At 39.4% G+C, this 20,908-nt stretch overlaps 1 protein-coding gene across 1 annotated transcript in view; it reads right to left on the reverse strand.

The window, feature by feature from the left end:
- ABCA13 (ATP binding cassette subfamily A member 13) overlaps window positions 1-20,908 on the reverse strand; it is a 226,962-nt gene that overhangs the window by 29,634 nt on the left and 176,420 nt on the right. The window contains exon 40 of the mRNA XM_073329650.1: window positions 9,519-9,669. Within this exon, the coding sequence (XP_073185751.1) occupies window positions 9,519-9,669 (151 nt within the window). The remainder of the gene's footprint in view (window positions 1-9,518; window positions 9,670-20,908) is intronic.

Here is a 20,908-nt window from a genome sequence, read left to right on the forward strand (position 1 = left end):
TGATGCAAAGTGCATGTTTTCTTGCTATTCCCCAGGTGACCGACAAACTTTATTTTGCTCCACTTATGAGACAGGTGCTACAAGAAGTTGGCTTAGTAAGAACACATGGGGTTGCTGAGTCTCCCTGCATGGCCCGTTCACTTCTTTGCCTCCTCTTCCCCCCGTATAGTAGAACTGCAGAGATTCTGCCATATTTGGCACAATCTCTGGCTTTGAAGAAGGCCAGAGGATTTGGCCCTAATATATTATAACTGAGCACTGGAATTTTCCTTTCAAATAAGGAGTCTGGCTGAGCAAAATTCTAAGCACAGTCAAGTTCCGTTGACACCTGGTGACACTAAGAAGAAAAAGGGATATTAAGAAAAATAGATCTGAAACAGCATATAAAGTCCTTCTCTCTGAAATATAAGGCACACAGTTTATCCACTATGCTAAATGGCTTTAGTACCATTTGGAAAATGTGTGTTACTGAGAACCAGAGTGGGTTTTCCATACAAGCAAGAAAAATATTCTGAGAATTGATTGGAAGAGCTTATAAAAATAGAAAATAAAGATAGAGAGTTAAAAATCTGATCCCATGTGCTTATCAAGAAAAATGTCAAGGAATCTCAAGAATGACTGTAATTTACACTGAGTTGCTACCTCAACCAAAATCATAGAATCATAGAATATCAGGGTTGGAAGGGAACTCAGGAGGTCATCTAGTCCAACCCCCTGCTCGAAGCAGGACCAATCCCCAACTAAATCATCCCAGCCAGGGCTTTGTCAAGCCTGACCTTAAAAACCTCAAAGGAAGGAGATTCCACCAACTCTAGGTAACGCATTCCAGTGCTTCACCACCCTCCTAGTGAAAAAGCTTTTCCTAATATCCAACGTAAACCTCCCCCACTGCAACTTGAGACCATTACTCCTCGTTCTATCATCTGCTACCCCGGAGAACAGTCTAGATCCATCCTCTTTGGAACCCCTTTCAGGTAGTTGAAAGCAGCTATCAAATCCCCCCTCATTCTTCTCTTCCGCAGACTAAACAATCCCAGTTCCCTCAGCCTCTCCTCATAAGTCACATGTTCCAGTCCCCTAATAATTTTTGTTGCCCTCCCCTGGACTCTTTCCAATTTTTTCACATCCTTCTTGTAGTGTGGGGCCCAAAACTGGACACAGTACTCCAGATGAGGCCTCACCAATGTCGAATAGAGGGGAACGATCACGTCCCTCGATCTGCTGGCAATGCCCCTATTTATACAGCCCAAAATATTGTTAGCCTTCTTGGCAACAAGGGCACACTGTTGACTCATATCCAGCTTCTCGTCCACTGTAACCCCTCAGTCCTTTTCTGCAGAACTGCTGCCTAGCCATTTGGTCTCTAGTCTGTAGCAGTGCATGGGATTCTTCCATCCTAAGTGCAGGATTCTGCACTTGTCCTTGTTGAACCTCATCAGATTTCTTTTGGCCCAATCCTCTAATTTGTCTAGGTCCCTCTGTATCCTATCCCTACCCTCCAGCGTCTCTACCACTCCTCCCAGTTTAGAGTCATCTGCAAACTTGCTGAGGGTGCAATCCACTCCATCCTCGAGATCATTAATGAAGATATTGAACAAAATCGGCCCCAGGACCGATCCCTGGGGCACTCCGCTTGATACCGGCTGCCAACTAGACATGGAGCCATACAAAGAAAGAGAAGATTACTATATTTTAGCTGTAAAAAAACTATTTTCTCTAACATGGCTTTCAAACATTACTGCCAGTCTTACTACAATCAGCAAAAAAAATCTTTTAAAAAAAGAATAGTCAAAGGGGAGGAATTTAAAAAGCAGAGGAATATTGGCAGAGAAATCATAGAAAGCAGTTCAAGGAAGTCAAGTCAGATGTTAGAGTTTGCAGGGCCCGAGGAGGCTGAATCACATGTTCTTAGCAAGCTAGCCCAGCAGTAATTTACTATGTCTTTCTTTATTAGAAATATGAATGCGGTGTAATTCCCAAGTTGTGGGTAAATCTTGCCTTTGCTTTAATTTATCTAGAACCAAAACATGCCCCACTATTTGATTTTTACACCAGAATGGGCAGTGCATAGACAGTCATGCTAAACTATGCCACTGTCAAAATAGCAAAGGGAAGTAGAGATACTCAAATTCCAAAGCCAGAGGGACCATTTTGATCAACTATTCTGACCTCCTATTTAGAACACAGGCCATAAAACTTCCCCCAAATAATTCCTAGAGCAGATCTTTTAGAAAAACATCCAGTCTTAATTTAAAAATGGTCAGTGATGGAGAATCCACCATGAGCCTTGGTAAATTGTTCTAATGTGATTAATTCCTCTCACTGCTAAAACATTATGTCTTATTTCTAGCCTGAATTGGTCTAGCTTCACCTTCCAGCCATTGGATTATGTTATACCTTTGACTGAAGAGTCCATTTTTAAATATTTGTTCCCCGTGTAGGTACTTACACTGTAATCAAGTGACCCCCTTAACTTCTCTTTGTTCAGCTAAATAGATTGAGTTCCTTGTGTCTATCACTATATGGCATGTTTTCTAATCCTTTAATCATTCTCATGGCTCTGCTCTTAATCCTCTGCAATTTATTAACATCCTTCTTGAACTGTGGATAACAAAACTTGACTCAGTATTGCAGCAACAGTCAGACCAGTGCCAAATATAGAAGTACGGCAACTTTTGGCATAGAGTACCACTCCCTCTCCCTTTTTGCCCACTTGATCCTTTCTAAATAGGTTATAACCATTGAGTCAGGGCAGTTATTCTTGTGCTACAGAAATTTTGCTGGCTTCTAAGTAAAGGGCCATTTCGTGGTACTCATTTTGCTGTTCCTTTGAATGCATAAAGCTACCCAGCTAGCTTTTGCAGATGATTACAGCACATACACAAGCTGGCTGAAGGTCTAATATATTATCTGTACAATAGAAGTGTAACAGTGCAGCTGTGGGGACTGATTCACAATGGTGGGTAGGCAGAAGGGTTATAAAATTTTCTCACTCCTAGTGCGGTCTTGAGCGCTATGAAGAGAGTCTGCTTTGCTGGGTGCTCTCAGAAAGAGGCTCCCTATGTCCTGGTATCTCCCTCAAACCTTATCCACTAAAGCAGCACAGTAGAATTTAGCTCATCAAATATAACATCATACATTTTATTCGACTATGCTCTTCAGCAGATGCCTCCTCCCGTTATCTCTTTTTCATTAACATATCTATAGAGAGAGACTAAATTTGCAGTAATAGTCCCAAACTCATTAATATAATCTAAATAGTAATGAAGATGCCATCTAAATTACATCTAAGTTAGATATATTGTAAAGTAGCCAATACTTCTCCATTATAACTTCATTTAGCTGCATTCCTAATGGTGTACTGTTATTTGCATGGTGCCACACCATAAAGTATACATGAAAATACCTCTCATCTTGACGAAACTCAAATGTGTGACATGATGTGTGACAAAGACTTAAAGTGACAGTGACACACTTCATGCAGAAAACTGAAAATGCTGTGGGATTCCTTCCTCTCTGTCCTCAGTTTCATGAGTCTTTATTTCAGATATAAATAATTTTCCATAATTGAAAGTGATGTGACTCCTCAGTTTGTGCAGGATATAGGTGACTCAGACTGAAATAAGGGCTATAAGAGAGATTTGTACACTAATATATACATTGTAACTTCATCCAACCACATAGTTGGTGTTTCTCACCTGAGCACCTCCTCAATGCACACTTGAAGCTCTCTCAACTCTTTCCCTCTCTCCCAGAACCAGGAAACTAAAACAACTCTTCACATCCATAGACAGACAGCCGTATCACTAGTCTCCAATGTTCCTTAAGAAAACTTCAAAATGTGTTACCTTAATAATTCTAACTCAAGTAAAGAGCTCTCCTCTTCCTAAATTAGAGTCCAATCCAACTCCCACTGATTTATAAAATCTAAGGCCTAGATGCTTTGAATTCCTGCCCATACACTTAACATTACACACAAATAATCCCACTGAAACCAGTGGGACTAGTCAAGGGTGTGAAGATAAGCATCTCTGTAAATTTGTGTAGACTGGAGATTAAGGTAGGGACCACGTTTGTATCTACCAATAAAGCACCAGGCATACTGATTGCACTGCAAAAAACAACATGTATAATTGATTCCAATTAAAAAACCAGAGACTTTTCCAAAGTCAGTAACAGCACTCAGGTAAATTATATATAGGAAGAGGTACTGAGACTCTCCTGGTACTTTCTTCAGATTTACCTCCAAACTAGGGAATTTTTAGTATTGGATATTTATCCATCCTACTAACTTCGAAAAATATCATAATTTGTTAATTTTGGATCAGTCACTTCTGAATAGGACTGATTAATACAATGCACAACTCATCATCCTTATAGTTAACACACCCACACACACACACAGCCAGATCCAACTTTCTCTGAAGTCTATAGAAAGACTCCCTTTGAATTTCATAAGAGTTGGGCTGCATCCTTATAAACTGGTGATACTCGTGTGAATAATTACAGACTTACTGAACATTTCAAACTTAGAATGAATTTTAATACCCTATAATTAAAAAAAAACATTTTGCCCAATTTTCTACAAATTGTGCACAAAAATTATGTATTACTCTTCAGAGTAAATTTAGCAATTTTAGGAAAACTCATTATTAGCTGAAGTTATAGGAGTTTATTGCACTTTCAGCTATGATCCTGAAAAGAGCTGCACAAAAGCAAACTTGCAAAGCTCAGTTGACTATAGGACTAAATTCTGCTCAGATTCTGGTTAAGTCACCAAAGTATCAGAGGGCAGAATAGCACACAGCCTTCATAAAGTTCAAGTCAATGGAGCTCCATGAGGGAGCAAAAATCCACCTGGGGACTTATTGAAAGACGAACCCTGCCCATGCTCCTTCAGGCTATCTGTTAGCTTTTGAAGCTCTGATAAAAATCAGAGAAGGTTGGTTTGAAGAATCTCCAAACAGAAATAGTAATTTTAATATTGATAGGCCAAGCCTTGAAACATTGCAGTTGTTATGATTTTAATTAGGTTGGTAGGTGGGACAGATACTTGTATTCTTTGAATAAATGTGTTCCAAATTCTACGCTCATCTACTATGGTGATTTCATTGGATTTGTACTGGTGTAACTGACAGCACAATATAGCCCTAACCATTTCCACTGAGACAAATGTAATAAAAATAAATATTTTTTAAAACAAATATGCCAATCCAGTGTGATAACCGGTTGAACATCCCAAGAGCTGTGTATTATTTAAGCTCAGCTCAAATTCTATTTAGTTTTACACATAGGTATAGTTTGACTTCTATATTTGGAGGACAGCTCTAGCCAGGCCAATGGGACTATGCGTGGGGAGCAAATGCCATGCCTGCCCAAGGCTTACAGGGCTGAGCCTGCTGTGGGGTCACCAGGCACCTGCCCCGTCTTTGTTATGGTCTCACACAGGTATCCAGGGGGAATTTAACCAGGAGCACAGAGTGGCTAATGTTCAGGAACCCTGCACCTAGGAAGGGGGTGCTCGAGGGGGGTGTGTGTATACTGGGAGGTGGTATTGGTGGTGGGGGGGGGCAGGGTCGGAGGACCTGCAGCCTTACATTCAAGGTGGGGGGCAGTGTTGCACTCCCTGCCATGATGGTAGAGTGGCTGGTGCAGGCCCGGGATGCAGTGCCAGCCCCATCAGACCTCCCTGCAGGCCTCTCCCTCTCTCCAGCGTGGGGGGTCTGGCCTTGTCACCCCTCCTGGCTGGGTTCTGAGGCCCCACAGTGGCGCGAGCAGCCCAGCCAAGAGGCACTTACCACTCCGCTTACCCAGTGGGCTAGGTTGGGCCAGGATGGGCAGGATTCAGCAGCTATGGAGGGCCAAATCGGGGCACAGAGATGGCTCTTTCTGAGCTGTAATGTCTGCTCCCCAAAGGAAAAATCCCAGGCATTGCCTCTTATTTGAAAAGTTTGCCTGGATGGAGAATGGACTATCAAAAAAGAGGCAATGTCCAGGAAAACCTGAACGTATGGTAAGCCTACCTTGGAGGAAGGGGGGAAGCAATGCCCCCCCTGCATACACTTCAAACTCCACCCAAAGCTTTACAACATCATGATTTAAAAGAAACTTCTAGGGCTGCTTTAAAAAGCAGATTAAAACTTCATATAATATACAGTTTCACTTTGATAACAAGTGACCCATTTTCTCATCCTTTCCCATTCAGTTAATTACTGTTTTGGAACATTAAGTGCACTCAACTTCATGTCAGGCATTTAATTCCTGCTGCTGACAAATCTGTCTAGTGAAGGATCGGATCCTTGAAGTTATTGCTTTAATAGATTATATTTACTTATGCGGCAGTGCATACGGTAAGTCACCTGCTCGCTTGCCAACTCACTGTAAAACAAAATGAACTCAGATTGCTTTCCACCTTGGAATCAAACAACTGCGTTCCCTAGTGCCTGCTCTTTCCTTCTTTTGTTAACACAAACACTTTAACAGTAAGCACTCAGAGAGCTTGGCCTGGAGCACAGCATAATGTGTGGGAGTGAGACAACAAAAACAACAATTTACATTTCCATAGGAACTGCTATCCTCAAGGATTCACAAGCATTCCGGTTTACAAATTTAAGCTCAAATACAACTTTACACAGGGATCATTTCATTCACCACTGAAATTTAGCCATTTCTGAGGTGCGGCACAGCAGCTGCTTCACACTGTACTGCAACGCTACACAAGAGTCTAGGACAGGAAGTGAACACGGGCATAGCATACCTAGGTCAGATTCACACAAAAGTTTTGTTTTGTTTTTTTCCTAACAAGGTTTAGCTTTAGTTTGACTTTTGGGGGAAGGCTGAAGGTCAGTTATTATATATTATTTACAATAGCACCTAGGCAGGCCACACATCCGGTATGAAACTGGACTGTCTTGCTTTTCTAAAGTTTGTCCCCCATCTGATACCCAGAAAAAACTGGACATGCCTATTTTAAGGAAACTGGGACCGGATTTGCAAAGGTATTTAAGACCCTTTTGAAAATGGGACTTAGGCACTTATGAAAATGTGCAGCTCTTTTTTTTTTTTTTTAAATATGAATAACTATATAGGGGCATTTGACTCCAGTTAAGATCCATTATATTTTTGCTGCTAGGGAGGTGCTCTATTGGAAGGGTTACAAGAAAAAGTGAACACACTCACATATGTGGCAGATGTGTCCAGGAATTAGAAAATTTTGGGAGGAAAGGATTAAAGATACCTTATGACAAAATGTTCCTTCCTAGAGATCCCCTGACCTGCTTACTTAATGCTCCAGTCAAGAATCTACTTTTAAACACAACAAAGTCATTTCTTTTTTATTGTTAACTAGACTTTGGATTGCACGGTATTAGAAAAATGACTCTCTTCCTACGGAATTGTGGTAAGTAAAATATGGACTTTCCTTGTAATGGAAAAGCTTTCACACCAAGTACATACACAGGAGAAGTGCCAAAAAGAGGATCAGTACATAGAAATTTGGTCACTTTTTTGTATACTAAGATAAGGAGGAGGGCTCCTCAGCCAATAAGCCAGACTCTTTAGGTCTTTGAATATAAAACTGATCCTGAATAAGTAACAAGTAATGGACAATGTAGTATGTCAGTGTTTTATTGTAATTTTGCCTGAATAAAAAAAACAGTTGTGTTTTTTTTTAAATCACCGTGTGACTAGGAGCCATGACCCTAGGCACAGGTTTATAGTGCCTATGCTTTGAACTGGCCCTGAACCAAAGATGCCCCGCATGGCAAATTTATTACAAGGGGTCATCTAACGCAGTTGCCACATGTCCAACAATGCCGAGGCAGCTATCCTCCTTCATTAGCTCATTCATGCTCCAGCTGTAATTTCCCCATCTGCCCTGTTTTGCACTGGACTAATTCCAGCACTGGGATGGAAAATGTTCATTCTGCACACATTGCACCTGATATAGTCAGTCAGCTTCCTTAGAGCAATGTTGTGGGCATATCGTGTACATATTCCACATCGGGGCACTTCTGCTTAAAACACCCTGGCTGTAATACTGAGGAGCTCACAGGTATGATTTTAAAAGGTATATAAGTGAATTAGGACAATTTCTACTGACTTTCAATGGGACTTGTGCTCTTCAGTCACTTAGGTACTTTTGAAAATTCCACGCCATATCTACTGTGTCAACATTAGTGCCTCAGTTTATTATATACGTTCTACCATGTGGACAAGTACATTGCAAGGATGTATTGTCATCTGTTCTGTTGGACAAAACAGAGAAGGTTAAGAACCATGTTTCACAGCATTTTAAGACTTTGCTGCCTAATTAAATAATCAAGCTTTGATTTCTGCTTTAAGTTACATTTATGACCAAAACATAGTTGATGACTTATGTGAGACTTATGAATATTTAAACAGCATTCTCTTAAATGAATGTATAGCTCTAAGAGACATGCCAGAAACTGTTCTCATCCGTGTCTCTATTAAATTCCACGATAATAGATGGTTAGTACAGTTGTGCTAAAAGCTGATCATAAGAGGGGAATTGTCACTGGATAGAGATGACAGGTAATTTTCACCAAGAGGCTTAATGCAATAATAATTATCTCTTAATATATTTCCCTTAGACCAAGGGGAACAAATCTTCATGTTTGCAGTACTCTGGCCGTCCTTAATCCAAAACTAATGAGGTGGGTTGACAACACTGAACAGCTAAGGAAAAGATTGGATGCTGAATTCTAAGTAGCTATCGTAAATGGTGCTTGGCACTGTTTACAAGGGGGGGCCTTGTTAAGACAGCAAGCTGCATTCTCAGGTCCAGCCAAGCTCTGCTACACACAGGGCCCAAGTGAAGGGGAAAATGTGGCTGTTGCTAACTTTACCGCCCAACTTCAATACTGGAGCTACGTGAGGGGTTTGCTGTGTCCTTGGGTCAGGTTAGACTAGCTCCAGAGCTGCTCTATCTTGTGCACAGTTGCAATGTCTCCCCAAAGGCCTTCCTTGGAGTTGAAAGAAGAAAAGGAGTACTTGTGGCACCTTAGAGACTAACAAATTTATTTGAGCATAACCATAAGCAGTGCAGCAATTCTGACCACACTCCATTCCCCCACAGGCCTCCTATGCTGGGCGGGACCTGCAAATTAGTGGTGAAGAGCTAGTTTTGAAGTTATTTTGCTAAGAAGCCAGAATAGTGAAGTGAAAAGTGAAGATGCTACATACGCAGACTTTTAATTTTAATTCTTTTATGATCTGTGGGCCAGGCATTGCTTTCACACTGGTGTAATTCCAATAACTTCAGGGAAGTTACTCTTGATGTACACTGGGATGAGAGGAAAATCATGCTACATTTAAAACTTCAAAGTAATCAATACATTTTGGGGTGGGCAGAGAAGATTCCTAATGACCAAAACTGTTAAAGACAAATGTCGGACTTAAAAGGTGCATTTTCTAGTGCAAGAAAATGAAACTCATGTGAACTCTATAGCCCAAACTTGCTCCATCTATTCCTTGCAAAGCTACTCATGGATAATTACCTTATGGATACATTGTTTTGGAACCCCACGCAGGCTGCAGTAATAATAAAGATGCTCCCAACCAGTTAGAAGGTCATCCAGGGCATCTTGCTGTGGGCAGTAGCCAATCAAAATCCCTTCAGAGCTAGCAGACAATATATCCATTTCAGACCTATTTAAAAGAAAAGCAAAAGATTTAAATACTTGAGCGTGATTTTCCTTAGTACAGTATACTTAGTACTAGTGTTACTGTTTTACAGCCTTAATCCAAAGAGTCCTCAAGAATAAGTATATTCACCTTAGAATTCGAAGAAGAGGGATGGGAGTAGAATAGGCTCAGCTCCCATCTCTCTCTTCTCATTACCTTCCCTGAGATTAGCCCAGCAGCTCTCTGTGCTCTTTCCCTTTCCATTTCTTTCCCCTCTCTAATCCCACAGTCCTGCCAGAAAAGGGTCTTCTGGTTCCAGTGAGCTTCCCCATTCTGCAGCTGCTTTAGCTCCCCAGCCAGCAGCTCTAATTGGAGACAGAGCTACTTCTGGGCTCCATGGTATAAAGTATTCACCTGGCCTAGCACTGTCACTTGGAGACACCCATGCTCTGCTGCTTCTCCACAGGAGGTAGGAAGCAAGCCTCCTGTGCAGGCCTTGGGAAAAGCAGGGGGAGATGTGGTATGTAGTAATTGACTTCACAGGTGTACCTTCCCCCTCCATCTTACTAAAGCACCCTCATGACACTCTTCTTTAATACAGAAGAATGACCAGACCTGAAGATGTAGAACACTTCAAGAACAGCCAGTTTCATCGGGGTAAGGTTAGTTATGGGCATTCTCTCAAGCACTGCAGAGCGTGCCTATACTGACTGATAAGCAGATCCCTCAGTAATTTACAGATAGAGAGGGGTGTGTGTGTAATTCCACATATTCAAAAACTCTTCAGCAAACGCAAAAAAACAAAAGAGAAATATTAAATGCCTAATAGTTTAAATGATGATATCCAGATAAAAAACACACTTGTCACTTATAAATTATCACCTGCATCTCAGAGTCTTTGGCCTCAGTTTTGTAGCTGTACAACATTACTAGAAATTGCATTCATTGCTAAGAAGCAGGCTTGATTGCAACGGTGTCTCATTACCCATAATGATGCTAAATGTACCCTTATTTATTCCAATACCTAATCCAACATTTGGTGGTGCTGATTTAAATTTACAGAAAATGATTCAGACAAACAGCGCAACTATAGACCTGTCAAAAATCAAGATGCTTTTTTGTAAAGTCTGATGAGCTCTGGGGGAAAAAAGGTAATAATAAAAAAAGGCTTTGACTTACAATATGATATTATTTTTATTTTGCTATAGTGCTTATGTGTTGCTCTGAATCTGATTAATAAGGTTGAATACAGAGCTAATCATTTAGAAATGGAAAAGCAAATGTTCTATGTAGATGGGCTACAAATGCCAAAATTGGAGAAAGCATAAATATGTATCTGTTAATCCTTTACAAGGCTCTCTTGTCTGGAGAGAAAGTAGTACAAACTGTATATTTTACATTCTGAACCATAGTATCAAAGTATTTTAAATGCTCTCAAAAGTTAATTTATCATCATATGATGCACCTTGCTGGGGACTCATTGGAATGGACTTCTTGCTCTTAATAAAAATAAAATATATGAAATTTTAATACCTATGTAAGTGTGCATGGAACCAAAAAGTGAATGTCAGGAGCTCTGGTAAACTCTAAAATGTGACATGACATAAAATGAAAGTCAGGATTAAACTCCACCATTTGCCCATGGTCAGTTCAAGGGTTGCTCTTTAAAAATAAATATAAACATTACAGAATTTCTCCCAGCACTATTTCAAGCATATCTAAATCAAATTAAATGGTTTTTTAAAGCCATCTGCATCTTAGGGCATGGATTTACTAATGTGGACTATATTAGCATAAATTGGCAGAGGCAGTGAATTCCTTCCATAATGAACTCTGACATGCAGAAATTCTATTTATAGTCAATTCCTTCCTGGGCACCAAAGACATTGTAAGAGATACACAGAGCAACCTCAAATTAAGGCAAACAGAGCAGTTCGATACAAACCTTCCTTGTGGAGCACTAAAGTCTTGACTTGAGGCAATATGCAAGGCACACATAGAGGAGACCAAATTAAATGCTGGGGTAATTTTGCTAACTTCTGGAAACTTTCATTAGGGGGGAATTTAGTTTAGTGAGTCTAGTAACTGAATGGGCAATTCCCGTCCAGAATGGTTCTACCATCTGGGTGGAAAAGATCACCTATGGAAGCAAAATAACAAACAGCCAAAACATTCATTAAGTCTCAGTTTGTGTGACTGTGCCTCAATAGGGATACACTTTAGCTAGTTTTCTATTTTGCTTAGGGCAATAGAACCCATTTAGAGTCCCTGGCTTCACCAATAATCCAAGACAATATATGTTGAACTGGAAGTAAGACACTAAAAGACCTAGAAATACAGGGGGTCCCGATGGTGAAGTATAACTTCCATAAAGGAGGAACACATTGCAAAAGAGTTTGAAACATTTTGCCATGTAGCCTTGCACACTTTTGCCCTGATCCTGCAATTACATCAACTAGTGCAGACCCTGTACTCATGTGGAGTTCTAATGGGTACTGTGACGTTACCCCCCATAATGTTTTATGGAAATATGCTTATGAAAGTAAATATGACATAACTGGAATATGTTTTAGGCTACATATGCCATGTAACATATCTCTGAAAAGGTTATGAACTACTGAATATATTCATCCTATTTGTATGCATGTATCATTTTTGTATTCGAAGTTATGAATATTGTCAGTGTACTTGTTTGATTTTAAGTAGCCTTAGTAAGGCATTTGGGCATCTTCTTTAGAAAGGAATTTGCAAGTTAAATGCCCAATCAAGAAACACTTAATGGACAATGGATCTTGGAAGGCTCCAATCCACATAAGAAGTCTATCTGAGAACGTTCAAGATAGCATGCGAACAATAGCTGCTACCTGTAAGTTCTGAGTCATGCATGAACATGTGACTTGCCCATGTGACTTCAAAACTCCATCTTGGAGCTGGGATTCTACACAGGGGGAGGGAGGGGTGTCCAACCACAAGAGAAAGTCTATTTAAACCCCTGGGAAACCTCTCTATTTTGCTTTCAGCTGGCTCAAGAGATAGCCTCTCCATTGCCAAAGGATACCTGAAAGAAACAGGAACAAAGGACAATAATCATGGGGGTGAGATTTTATCTGTATTCAGTTTTCTTACTGTATTAGGCATAGACTTGTTTTATTTTATTTTATTTTGTTTGGTAATTTGCTTTGTTCGGTCTGTTATTACTTGGAACCACTTAAATCCTAGTTTCTGTATTTAATAAAATCACTTTTTACTTATTAATTAACCCAGAGTGTGTATTAATACCAGGGGGCGGGGGCAAACAGCTGTGCATATCTTTCTATCATTGTTATAGAGGGAGAACAATGAGTTTATCCTATATAAGCTTTATATAGGGTATAACAGATTTATTTGGAGTTTGGACCCCATGGGAGCTGGGCATCTGAGTGTTCGAGACAGGAACACTTCTTAAGCTGTTTTCAGTTTAGCCTGCAGTTTGTGGGACATAGTTCAGACCTGGGTCTGTGTTTGTAGCTGGCAAGCATGTCTGGCACAACCAGGCAGGGTTCTGGAGTCCCAAGCTGGCAGGGAAAGCAGGGGTGGAAGCAGTCTTGGGACATCAGTTGGCAGCCCCAAGGGGGTTTCTGTGATCCAATCCATCACAGGTACAAAGGTCCTTGCTAGCAGATCCAATAGCAAGATCAGGGCCTTTGTTTGTTTCTACTTTTAGAGGCCTTTAGCTCTTTACAAGATAGAAAAATGTCATATATGGTTTACAGAGGACAAAAAGCCATTTGAGGTGGTGGGTGTTTGAGACTTTATGTTGGGTATAGTGTGATGCTTGTTCTTCCCCCAGTGCAGTATAAGCAATCTCACTGACTGGGATCTCCAAATCAAAATGACTACGGGATGTGACTACGGGATGAGTGCTTTTTAGCTTTGCCCTATGCTTTTGTTGCATTCTGAAAAAAAAGGTTAATCAAAAAGACAGATTAGTTTTCAAATGTTCTGCTGACCCGAGGAAGGAAACCGCCACTTCCCACCTCTTTAAAATAAATTGACCTCCAAGGAAATGTCATCTTTCCATTTTACTTTCATGTGTACAGGAGAAATTCTCATTCCACCTGTTAAAAAAAAATCCTCCTCATTATATAATGTACTGTATAGGGTTTTGCATTCAAACCATAATTATCCTTAATTTATACTTTAAAGCTATTAGTTGTATTAATTATATTCTCCTCCTCCCTCAGCACATACACATATAATATGCATGATGTTATTAAGCCGTCCATGTTAATGAGAAAAAGAGCAGGAAGAGAAAATGCAGTTGATTTTATATATGAAGCAAGATTTTATGATGACCGAGTCCAGCCTCACTCTGTCTATAGCAATTGGGTACATCAATAAACACAGTGTTTCTCAGCATAATACCAAAACAATAAAGGCAGTAATACAGCAGCCTACACTTACATAGCAACTTGCATCTTAATTGCTTTAAAAACATCAGGTTACCTTTCAAACTTGTCAATAGCTTTAGGTAATACAGTACCTTAGAATACTGCATATACTGAAGTAAAGTAAATTATCTAGGCACTCTCTATAATAAGTACAAGGAAAATTTAGGTAATGCTCCAAACATTGAGGTAACCTTATCTAAGGCAGAATTAGTAAGACTTAAGGTTGAATGTTGTAATAATAATAGAATAAGACTTAGCTCTTGTATAGCCTTTTCGTTCGCAGATTGCGAAGTGCTTTACAAAAAAGGCATTTTTATCCTCATTCTACAGATAGGGAAACTGAGGCACGAAAAACAACAAGGTCACACATTGATTCAGTGACTTAGAGAATACAGAACAGATGTAAAAGAAGTTTATTGACAAAGGGGTCTAATGCCCCATTGTCTGACTCTAGCTTTATGCTGGTGGCACTCTGCTGTTTTCTCCATTTTGTTTAGCAACATGATGTCATATCTAAATGGACTTAGTTTTCTATCCTTTAACCAAACTGTGAAGATGTCTGGACTTTGATATGGAAAAGAAGCAGAATTCTTATCTGAATGCAGCAGCACAGAAGTCACCCACTCTCAGAAACCTCTTCCTCTTTCATACATGTTCATTCAGGAGCCAGGCTTCCACACCCAGCTGGCCTGGGTGCTCACGGTATACTGAACCTTGGATTAGAAGGGCCTCCATCCCAAAGGGAAAGACAATAAGGGTATTCTACAGAGAGATTCAGAAACTCTGCTAAATGAAGCCCTGCAGTACTTGCTACACCTAAAGAAGAATTTATTAATTGATTGGCTGCGAGGCTCAAAATTTCTTTGGCAGGAATTGGAGAGAGCACTGAGGAAACCATTGGTTTCCGTGGAATCTGAGTATCCAATATTCAATGCAAGCAAAAAATCCAGTTTCCTTGGCATTTTAGCCAAAGCAGGAGATACCATTGACAAAGGCTGGTGGTTTTTTCTTCACTGACATCTAGAAGATGTAATCTTTATTGCAACAGAACAACTGCCTGCTCTGGCAAGTTATAGGAAAACTAAGAACTCTTCTCTGTGAAGAACTGTTACACTATACTAATCATGATTGAAAAAGTCGTGGGGGAAACTCCCTAAAACATTACATATAACACAGGAACAGTGGTCTTTTCCCATTTTCGTCTGCAGGCAGGAGGGAATTATACCATTCTCTGAGCTGCCAAACTAGGAACATTGGGCAAAGTTTAAGGGTATGTCTTCACTACCTTCCGAATCGGCAGGCAGCAATCGATCCAGCAGGGATTGATTTATCGCGTCTAGTCTACACGCGATAAATTGACCCCCAAGCGCTCTCCCATGGACTCCTGTACTCCAGCACCACAAGAGGCGCAGGTAGAGACAACGGGGGAGCGGCAGCAGTTGACTCACCACGGTGAAGACACCATGGTAAATTGATCTAAGTACGTTGACTTCAGCTATGTTATTCACATAGCTGTGAAGTTGTGTAACTTAGATCGATTCTCCCCCTCCCCCCCGCAGTGTAGACCAAGGCTAAGAAAAGACATATAGGTGGGAAACAATTAAATGAACTGATCAGAAGAGACAGAGAAAAAACCTTTTATGGTTGTAAAAACTAGCTTACACAAAGAGAGATTTGCACTGGTACAATGGTTAGCCAATATGAAGCAGATTTCTGGGAAGATCCTCAAAGTCCTGTTTGACGTGCAAGCATTGAATGATTACACCAAGGAAAGAGAGAGAACATATTGCAATTGTTCCTCGGACTTCAAAGGAAAGACAAAAGGGTTAAGAATCAGAAAGCAAATGCCAGCAGTTCAGCCACTAAAAGGGTTGTGGTTCAAAGAGGCAGCTCAGGGTACATGCTGTCTGAGATAGACAAAGGATATTAGAGACTTCAGAGCCTGGTAAGAAATATCTGTAAATGAAATTAACTTCTAACTACAGAAGGCCAGATTCTCAGTTGATGTAAATTAGTGTCATTCTACTGGATTCAATAGAGCAGGGCATTTTGCACCAGCTGAAGACCAGGCCCAGACTCTTTCCCCATGGATAGCCAGAAGAGTGCTTCACTTATCTCTTTTCATGATCCTAAGTTTATATGCCTTCTTCCTCATGCCTGGAATGCCCCCTTTGATGTGGTCTACCATCCCTTAACCTTTTATTTCTCAACTCCCTCCCTAAAAACGCTTCCTCTAGATGTTGCAGAAAAAAAATAAATACAATATATATTTTAGTGACTAACCCAAAAAATCGTAGACCTAACATGCTGAACTACACAGCTCATTTGCACTATTTTGCATAATATCCCATCCCTCCCATACTCTATTTGCATATTGCGTATGTAGATGGCAGGATCTTTGGGTCTGCTAGATAAAGGCCATATTGTGGCCCATCTAGTGTGGCCACACAGATGCCTTCAACCACATTTGAGCTCCCTGCCTAAAGCTATTGACAAGTTTGAAAGGTAACCACTATAGCTCATTGATGTTTTTAAAGCAATTTAGATGGAAGTTGCTATGTAAGTGTAGGCTGCTGTAGTACTGCCTTTATTGTTTTGGTATTATGCTGAGAAACACTGTGCCTATTGATGTATCCAATTGCTATAGATAGAGCGAGGCTGGACTCAAAGCCACGTTTCCCTCCCAAGGCTCCAAATGCAGCAATACGGAATTGAGCAAAGGTGCAATCTAGCCCTAAATAACCAAAGAAAATAATAATTCATTTCTCTGAATATATTTAGTAACAGAGCCGTGTAGGGAATGGTTTTCCCATTCTGGGAAAAAAATTGAGATTTCTACAGTTTTTCCTCATACCACATTGGGGTAAAAAGTCAAAATTTCAAAAATTTCCCAGGATGGGAAATCGATTCCCAACACAGCTCTGTTACTAAGTATATTCAGACAAATGAATTCTTATTTTCTTGGTTCAGGTCAATTGAAGTGTTTCATTTAAATAATTTCTAATTGTCTCAATGTTGAGCTTTTAATGATTTAATTCTTTTAAACTAGAAATTAAGTTTCTAAAAGAAATAGCTTAAAACAGAATTTTTGGTTTTATAAAGTGTCAAAATGAGAGATATGGACAATTTTGAAACTTTCCCCCACCCAAAAAAAAACCCAACTGTTTCTAAAAAGGGAAATTTGTTTAAACTGACCCTTTCCCACAAAAAAATTCAGCTTCAATTAATTGGTATTTTTGACGGAAATTTTTTAGTCAAAAAATTGCCGACCAGCTCTATTGAGTAGTTAAGACTGTGTAAAGTGTAACCTAGATATGTATGCATTATTAGGAGACAATATAGCTACAGCCTTACATATTATTATTGCCCTTTTTCAAAAGGTAAAGAACTACCTAGCTCCCACATCAGAGGCAGTGCAGTCTAGCAGCTAGAGCAGGGAAATGGGAGCCCTGGGTCCTATTCCAGCCACTTGATCTATTTTTTTTTTTTTTTATAAAGTCTCGGTGTCTTGGTCACCTCACCTGTAAACTGGGGATACTACTACTACTTCTGCATTGTAAAGTGCTTTCAGAAAGTTCAGGGAGTGGGGAGAGCTTTATATAAATGGATTGTTGTTCTTGGTTTTGCAAAGTGTTGTGGTTTCTATGACAGAAAGGGCAGCCTCACTAAAGTCAGTGGGGATAAAGTTTTGGCCCACAGTTATTTTTTCACCAGTCTCCCTATGGTCTTTTAACTCAGCGTCCCTAGCGTGGGCCAGAAAACCTTCATACTCCCGCCTGCCCAGAAATGAGTGAGGGGACACTCTGGGGCACTGAATCAAAAAAAGACCATAGGAGAATGGCAGAAAAACACAATAGGGTGAAAACGTGCTCATCTTACACAAATCGACCAACTGACTTCAGGGAGACTAGTGGTGAGCGAGGCACCAGGATTTGGCCCTTTATATGTTGTGATGTTAACAAAATTTGAATGTGGACATTTAAGGGCTCATTTTTAGAGGTGTTTAGTACCCATAGCTCCCATTGGCCTAAAAGCTCAGCTCCTCTGAAAATCTGCCGCTTGCTGTGCTGGAAGATTTGTTTTATTGTTGACACCAATTTATATTCAGTTTGATTTTTGCAGCTTCTTTCAGGCAGTACAAGCATAAAGTAAAGGCAGTGATATAATCCAGTACTTGCATTGGCTTCAACAGAGAGATAAATTCCATTAATTAGTCAAAATGACATACAAATTTACAAATCACAAAAGTAGTTAGGAACTCCATTGTGCTTATAACTACACATTTGATTCAGTGCATACTAATACTCAATTAACATTATAAAAAGACAAGGTTAAAATATAATTAATATAACTATAGTTTAGTTATAATTAAAGTAATTATACTGATATACAGTGTTACAACAGCCATCTCAGCCATTATATTGATGCAAATTTATTCTGCTTTCGAAGTAAAGCTATTTGAATTACATTTTTAATTATTTATCAAGCTGAATATCATAACCATGAAAACAGACCCAGTTCTGGTTGCAAAGAAATACTGTTGTTTCCCCTCTTTGGAGAGGTAGGTACCCTCTGGCCTTATGAACTTCTAATCCAAGATTTTAGATAAAAAATGACTTCTAGTTCAAATATGAATGGGAGTTGCTGTAATAGAAAATCTCTCTATACACTGGAATGCATGGGAGAGAAATTAAATCAGTCATATTAGGAGTGTCAAATGTTAATTACTTTATCCACTGGTTTCAATGGGACAACTTGTGCCCATCCTATCTAATCCTTATCAATAGGACCCCAATTCAGCAAACCACTTAAACACAGGCTTTGCCTTAAGCACAGGCTTAAGTTCATGACTATTCGGCAAAGCACTCAAACACAAATATGTGCTGAGAATTAAGCTTAAGTAGCAGTGAAGTGAGAGCCAAAGAAACTGTCAAGTTCTCTCATGCTGGTCTCTGGCTAATACTTGAAAGTGGTTTGACATCCTCCTGAGGGATCTGTGTCTAGCCCTCTTCAGCGGCAGGGGCTGCATGTCATACAGGACCCCTGAAGGCTGTTGGGGCAAAATAAATAAGGTGGGAGGAAGAAGGCAGCTATGCAACATAACTAAGAAAATGGTACAGATGTATAATGCCTATTTGTGTGGCATGGTAGTGACATTTAGTTTCTAATGGTGACATCTAAATGTGAGCACTATGGCCTCCTTTCTTTTTCTATTTAAACATTCTAGATAAGTATGTGCTTTTAAGAGTACATTATACACAATCTTATTCCTTACCACATGGGAGTCCAGTACCATATTGTTGAAAACTGATGGCTATGACATACAGATATCATTCAAAAATGGGATATGTGGCCAGATTTTCCTAACATTTTATAGTGTCATTATTTATAATATAGGTAAGGACATTAGGTTTTTTTTTAATATGATATTTATTCTGATTGTGTCCTTTACTGCCCATTTAACTCCCATTGACAGAGGTCAGAAATATTATAGTATTCCATTGTACTGGTGTTTCATTTCCACACCTTCCAGAGTGACTGCTTGTGATATTGTTCCTTGGCTTGGGTTAGTATTAGGTTTCAAATAACTAACTGGGAGGCATTACCTGTATTCAATAATCGTTTATATAGTTTGGATGACTGTGTCACTGAATTATGCCAGTGCTAATGAGATGCATACAAAATGAAAAGGTAAAACTGTTTTTAAGTAGTACATCGCTATTACTGTGTCATGTTTGCTTGTAATTACTGCTAAATTTGTATTATTTCTCTTTCTGGAGCATTTTTATTAGAGTAGTTAATTACAGTTAGAACATGGTAGTAAAACCTTATTATGTGCCTACAGCCTTCACATCTGAGGAGGAATACTAAAATAAAAAATGCAATTATTTCGTGGACTGATTGTGTGCTTTGGACACAATAAATATGTTTCAGTAGGAAATTCAATAAGACCTATCACAGTAAATGCACAGGGACCACTTGAAATACACATTTACTTTCAGCTGCATTAAAGAAATAGTATAGTAATAAAAATTATGGGACAAATACATCTCTGAGAAGATGCTATTGAAGACCATGAAATTTCAGGAGGGATTAATTTGGCCCTATTTACTTAAAAACAAATGACTGCTCTGTGTTATCAATAACTCCTTGTATTATTAAATCTGAATAACATTTTAAAATATTATTTACTTTCCATCTTTTAAGACATTTTGCCCAACTTGAATAGTGAAACTCTAGAGGTCAGTTTTCTCTTTGGCTCTCATGTGCTACATAGTGCTTTTGGTTTTGGGTTTCCAACACTTAAAAATTTATTTTCAATGCTCTTTTTAAAAAAAAAAAAAATACATGAAAAATACTTCTGTTCACATTAAGTTTAATCTTGTCTTTTAAAAAAACAACAAATTTTAAGATCAAGATTTCCAAATGTGCCTATTGTTTTTGGGTGCCCAACTTGAGACACCTTAAAGGGGCTTTATTTTCAGAGGGTGGGTGGGTATATGGGGCACTTTCTGAAAATAAAGCCCCTTAAGGTGACTTAAGTCAGTTACTCCATAATAGAGATACCCAAAATCATCAGGTACTTTTGAAAATCTTGTCTTAAATTTCTCGGCCTAAACAATGGACCTTTGATATAAAAGATGACAGGTCAAACTCAATCCCAGTGTTACAATGACTTCAAATAGATTATCAAATATCCATACTATTAACTTAACATGTATATAGCTGCCCAGGACAGAGAGGGATAAGCAACATCTGACTGTGCAGGAAGGATTCAGCTTCTTTTTTCATGACATATCCTGTAAATTGTGTACTGTATAGGTATTGACCAT

Source organism: Lepidochelys kempii, chromosome 2 (genome assembly GCF_965140265.1).
Source record: "Lepidochelys kempii isolate rLepKem1 chromosome 2, rLepKem1.hap2, whole genome shotgun sequence".
Taxonomy (NCBI): Eukaryota; Metazoa; Chordata; order Testudines; family Cheloniidae; genus Lepidochelys; species Lepidochelys kempii.